This window comes from Sinocyclocheilus grahami, unplaced genomic scaffold, assembly GCF_001515645.1.
Source record: "Sinocyclocheilus grahami isolate Dianchi unplaced genomic scaffold, SAMN03320097.WGS_v1.1 scaffold1115.1, whole genome shotgun sequence".
NCBI classification, from domain to species: Eukaryota; Metazoa; Chordata; class Actinopteri; order Cypriniformes; family Cyprinidae; genus Sinocyclocheilus; species Sinocyclocheilus grahami.
The window spans coordinates 153,825-160,481 of NW_015506294.1; the positions used below are offsets into that span (position 1 = coordinate 153,825).

Here is a 6,657-nt window from a genome sequence, read left to right on the forward strand (position 1 = left end):
ATATATATATATATATATATATATATATATATATATATAAAACTAAAAATCTATATAATATAATATAATTCTATATAAATTATTATTTTATTTATTATTATATGTATTTAAAATTTTATTTAATTGTTTTATGTTAAATGTATAAGAATATTACTGTGTGTGTGTGTGTGTGTGTGTGTGTGTACACACACACACTCTCTCTTTCAGTTCATGATACATTTTTCTGGAATATAAAATAAAAATGTTATTTTTTGATCTTGATAATTTCTCTTTAAAGGACATTCCCCGAAGCCAAGGCTGATTATGATTTTAAAAAGCTAATTTAAATGTCCCCTTTTAATCGGCCAGTTTTAAAAATATGGACACCTGCAGAAATGCTGGGAACAAGCACATTGTAATGTTTCACTTACTAAGTAAACAGCCTTGGCGATGTAATCAATGTGTCAATAATATACTAGCTAACACTGTAGTTGACTTATTGGTGCATATTAATGCCTTAATTAGTGCAAATTAACATTCAAATAGAAACACAAATGTGCGGCAATAACATAATTGCATTTTCAGAATTAGCCTGCATAATTATTCCATTTAATCTGCTATCATTAATTAGGACCAAATGTAGCTCTGGCTTATCTTAGGCAAGCAGGGTCTGATTTTTGCCGTTATTTGGTACTGCAGTGCAGTCATAGAGCATGTATTTCAAGGTTAAATGCATTGTTACCTCTCCATGTTACAGTGTGTAATTTTCAGTTAGTCACTGGCACAAAAGTGACTGTTCATAATTCTAAAAAAACATAATTTGGCAAGTTGCTGAATTTAATTTGCACTCACATTTCTTTGAACTATATATTGTGAAAATGATGTATTGATTTTCTCATATTTTTTAATAATTATATATGAGATAATAAACCATATTATATTATATATTATATTATATTATATTATACACACACACACAGAGTAATATTCTTATACATTTAACATAAAACAATTAAATAAATTTTTTAAATACGTATAATAAAATAATAATAAATAAAATAATAATTTATATTATATTATATTATTATACTATATTATATTATTAGTTGTCATGCTTTACTTGTTTGAATATTTGCACAATAAAATCCTCTTTGAAATGTTAGATCTAATATTACTAATATTCAGATGGACATCTTAGGCTGTTGTATCATGTCTTGCATTGGTTTTTGTTTGTCCCAATATGGCTTTTGTGTTTTCAGATGCTGTGTCAAGTTAAAAATAGTCCAGAATAGCCATTTGCGCAACCCTCCAACTGGATGATTTTAAAAACGTCTTTTTGCACACTCCCCATGTTGATGAACAGCATGTCCTGAATCCTGTATTGTTGGAATGAACAATGTTCGCATTTGTAAAAGCCTTTTAATATTTATAATGTTTGATGTTGTTCAGCTTGCTTTTGGGATTAAGAATGTAACCAATATGATCTGATCTGTCAGCCTTGAAGTTCTTAAAGCAGGCAGACTCATTAAGACTCACACCAGGCACACAGATTGGTGTACACATGCTGCTCTTGCTGACCTGATGCAGTGCAGTGCCTGGGGGAGTCCAGCTGTTTGTGCCTGGCTGACTGGCTGTCAGTGGGTGAGGTGGGAAGGGCTTGGCCGTGACTCCCCCCCGAATGTGTTTACCAGATGCACTGTTGCCTCAGGTGAGCACTGCAGCTGGCTCCGTAAAGCTCCAGCAGTCGGGCTGGATCCAAGCCCGTCATGGCAAGACAGACTGGAAAGACCGAGGCTTGCGTTCAAACATCCACTATGTGTGCAGGCTTTGTGCCCAGGAGAACTGACTCCTGGCCAGTGTTTCGTTGTTTGTGCTGTCAACGTATGAGCTTTTTAAAGTCGCCAAAGGTGGACAGATACAGACTAGCCATAGGCAAAGAGTAAGACACTTTGTTTTTCAGTTGTTGAATGCTAGTCTCAGGATTTACCTTTACCTTTTAAATGGCTGTTTATAAATGTAAGAGCTAAAATTCTAACACTTATTTGACTCATTAATGACTCAATTAGAATGAATATCTGAAATGCTTTATTCTGATTGATCAGTTGCAGTATTCTGCCATCAAATATTTTGGTATAATGATCTTTAAACTGCATGCTTGAGATTTGACAAATCTCTTTGCAGTAAAAATAATTTCAACTTCATTTCGTGTCCATTTATTTGGTAATTAGCTTTGTAATAAGCAGGTTAGCCGGTCATTATCAAATAAACTTTCAGTGTGATACAATATCCTGATTACTCTATTAGGGTTTAGTATATAAAGTTTTATTTCTATAGCATCTTTTAAAAACAGTGTTTACAAAGTGCATTACAGAAACCATACTGAATGAATGTCATAGAATACAATAAAAATAAGAAATAAAGAAACAAATATAAAAGAACAAGAACATAAAGAACATAAAACAATTACAAATAAAAATAATACAAACCAATTAAATTTAAAAGTATTATTATTAGTATTAAAATTAGTAGTAGTAGTGGTAGTAAGAATTATTATATAATAATTTTAATATTAATATGATCGTGACTACCTGACTATATATCGACTGTATGTTACATAACCTAGGACACTTGTTAAAATGTTTTGCAAGTGTTTTATTGCATTACACTATAATCCATTGGTTGATGAATACATAAACATGAAACCATGTTTTTCCCTCAATATTTTGCTAAATCAAGCACTATAAAGATCCATTTATCAATGCAAGTGCCCTCCCAGTCGGCCAGGCTGCACTGAACTTCACACAAATAGCTCCTTGAAACTTGCTCAGCCTTGGAATGTTTGTATTGCCCCTTCAGCAATTAGCCATTAATAAATAATAACTCCGTCTTTAATCATGCTCCCAGAGCGCAAAACATATTACTCTTTTAGTACAGGGCAAGGCCTCTTACTCCACACATGAGGAAGAGTAATGATCGCTAATTTTATTGGAAACATATTTGAACTCTCTTCCCAGGGTTCTTCATCACTAGAGTGCTTGCTTATCAGGTGCATGTTGAGTTGTGCGTTTTTATTCATTCATTTTTAACAAATGAGTTCTGAACACGAGCGGAGCGCTATCGTGCAATTCCCAAGTTTTTAAGTTAAACTTCTCTTAATTTGCATTTTGAACCACTCTTCAAGTCAGATATCGATTACCTTTCAGGTTCGCAACATGAAATCCTTAAGTGAGTCACGTGGCCCTGCTCCCACCCAGCACTGTGTTTAAAATGGACTCGCATCGCCCTCGCTTTCGCACATGCTGTGAGGCAATTCTGTCCGAAGGGTTGGGCAGATTGGTAGCGAGACCTTATTTTCTAACTATCGATCCCAGGGGTAGCCCTCGAGATGCAAAAACCACCGCAAGACAGATCTGCTGTCAGGTCTTACAGTAGAAATCAGGCAATCAATGTCACGGCGCTCCGCCAGGCCCTGTATGGACCTAATTCCACTCATCTGCACTAAATGGAGAGAACCCAGTGGTTCATCAATCATCAATTCAAGGAGCACTGGCTGGTTAATAGTCTGCTCTTTACTCAAAGAATAGTCACCGGTATTATCAGGGAGGGCCGGCGGAGATCTCCTCCCCGACCGCACGACGTGGCGAGTTTGATCGTTGTATTCTTTTTCTCATTCGCCACGCTCCGTTCCATTTCCCAGATGGCTCCTGTCAGCTAACACCTTGCAAATTGAAGCTTGCGGGCTCGATCGATTATCTTTTTTTCCACCCTCATCCTAATCCATTTGATCTGTCTGTTGAGTAGGAGACTACATGATTGTGTGGGGATGAGGGGTCAATATCTCCCGAATCAAGAGTAATATCCACTTAATTCCTTTTTCCTGTCAAGCGGCACTGGATGAAATGCTCACTTGCTTTGCATTATGCGTCTTCTGTAGCTCTTTAAGGTTAAGATGGCTCAATAACGTCCTCTCCATCTTGCTTTCTTAGGTTTCAAGTGCCCACGGTTCTATCCCGGGGAAGTCGGAGCTGCTCAAATCAGGGAGCCCCAAGTCGACACTAAAGCATATATGGACAGAAGGCAGTAAGGACTTGTCCATCAGTCGACTTCTATCACAGACTCTCCATGGGAAGGAAAACGCAACAGCCCTGGACCTGCACTATGACACTCCGGAGCCTTACTCAGAGCAGGATCTGTGGGACTGGCTGAGGAATACCACGGACCTGCAGGACTCCAGGCCTCGAGCCAAACGGCGGCCGATGGTCAAGACAGGCAAGTTCAAGAAAATGTTCGGCTGGGGAGATTTCCACTCCAACATCAAAACGGTCAAGCTCAACCTCCTGATCACCGGAAAGATCGTCGATCACGGCAATGGCACCTTCAGCGTCTTCTTCCGCCATAACTCCACGGGCCAGGGCAATGTGTCCGTCAGCCTGGTCCCACCCAGCAAAATCGTGGAGTTTGACTTGACGGCCCAGCAGTCGGTCATTGACTCCAAGGATTCCAAGTCCTTCAACTGCCGCATAGAGTACGAGAAAGTGGAGAGGGGCTCCAAAAACACGCTCTGCAACTTCGACCCATCCAAGACATGTTACCAGGAGCAGACGCAAAGCCACGTATCCTGGCTCTGCTCGAAGCCCTTCAAAGTAATTTGCATTTACATCTCCTTCTACAGCACCGACTACAAGCTAGTGCAGAAAGTCTGCCCAGATTATAACTACCACAGCGATACTCCTTACTTCCCTTCCGGCTGAAGGTAGCCGTTGACGTCACCCACACGAAGGACAACGAGAGGCAAAGGATGGAGCTCTCTCCCCATCCACAAAAAATACATGTTCCCCGAACCGCCCATACCATGCGCTTATGGCCCGGATCTATTAAATCGACTTGAAAAGAGAAGAATTTGGCTATTTGCTCAAGGACTACATGAAACTTTCATTTGAGGGCATAACGTAGTGCTTTTGTTTGCTCACTTGGTTTCCTTTAAGTTAAAGCACATATTATTGTTAATTTATTGTTTATATATTTTAATGTTCTTAGAATATTATTTTACCACTGGAGTGTTTCTTGTATGACCATGTAAACTCTCAATTTTGTCTTGTGATGTTCCGTTTTAATTTAGAATTGTGCAAGTGTTTGATTTTCAGAATATTCGTTTAATTAGTTGATTTGTACAAGTACGTACATGTTTATTAGAACTGCCAAAAGGACACGAAGGTGTAGATACAGTAGGACTTTTTCGTTTAGCTACTAGCTCGCCTCAGAAGCGATGTCGCAGGAGAATTATTCGCGATCAGAATCTCGATGTTCCCTCCACCTACAAACTTTTGAACAGCCCTGGAGTCCCCACACGTTCTTGAGTTATTCCTCCCTGCCCAAAGGCCCAAAGATGAGGAGAATGGCTTTGTTCTGCTGGTTATGAGCAGGCCTTAACTACAGGCATGTTTTCTACCTATTACAAAGAAGCTGTACTGTAATAATTGCGAATTGTTCGGCCCGAGCTGTGTCCTGTAGTTTAATAAGATCCAGGAATGGTTGGAGGGCTTGCTCATTGTCACTTATAATACACTGTAATGTAATGAATTCTATATCTAGAGCCTAATTTGTATGAATGGTTTGTATTGTACATAGTTGATCCTGATGGAGCTGCTTCTGTATATGCCTTCACTCATTGTCTGTTAACCCAAAACCCCACACTCTCTCTCTCTCTCTCTCAGCTCCCAATCCCATATATGCTTGTTCTCGGTTCTTTGGACAAAGAAACTGATGTTGCTGATGTAGATGTGAACTCCATGAAATCCATGCTCTTGTACAGGGGCTGTAAAACTGTCAAAAATATATATTAGAAGTACTTGTCATCTGTATGATCATGTTTACTTTCAGGGGAACAAGAGGATGGAGATGTACAAATGAATAAAAAACTGAAAGTTTTATCAGGTGGAGTCTTTATTATTGTGTTTCTCAGAATGTGATATGAAAACCTTTTTTTCTACATGCTTATCTTGTTAATTTGTAATTTGTAAGCGTCAGAGAAGGGATAGAGAATGGTATTGAAATCTAAATTACAACTGTGAAATATTTAAGCCCATTTAAAACTATACAGAAATTTTAATCCATCTCTTTTACTATCTCTAAACAAAACCGCTTTCCATTTCCCAGCAGGAGCAGGGAGCTCTTTCATTTGCAGATGCACTATGTCTCAGCAGCAGGAAATGGGATCGGGTGAGACCAGCAGACCGATAGTGTCTGTTTCACTGCCACAGAACACTCCAATGCAGCAGTTAGGATCAGCGGTCCGCCTTAAAGTGATTAAGGCCTCCGGCGGGAGCAATCTAAAGAGTTTAGCTGGCTCACAACTTATCAGTAATTAAAGAGGGTGCTAGGTTTGTGTCTTCATCACCTGTCTACAGGGGTTTTGCAGACAAGACTCATTTTTGAGCTGTCTGAAGTTTGCCTTAATTTTTTTCTTTCTAATCAACATAAATCATAAACATCTATCTATCTATCTATCTATCTATCTATCTATCTATCTAGAAAATTAAGCTTTATATCAATATTTCAGTGCATCAAATCCATATATGTATACTATTTTTATACTGCTTTGATTGTTAGGCCTTTGAAACTGCTTTGCTATGATTAAAAACCACTAAACTAGACTTCACTAAAAAACAGTGAAATAAA

The 6,657-nt window shown here is 38.4% G+C and overlaps 1 protein-coding gene across 1 annotated transcript in view; it reads left to right on the plus strand.

Moving 5' to 3' along the window:
- Nucleotides 1-5,883, plus strand: part of LOC107566937 (neurexophilin-1-like) — a 54,909-nt gene extending 49,026 nt beyond the window's left edge. The window contains exon 2 of the mRNA XM_016252513.1: nt 3,966-5,883. Within this exon, the coding sequence (XP_016107999.1) occupies nt 3,966-4,730 (765 nt within the window). The 3' untranslated portion in view covers nt 4,731-5,883. The remainder of the gene's footprint in view (nt 1-3,965) is intronic.
- The last annotated feature ends 774 nt before the right edge of the window (nt 5,884-6,657 follow it).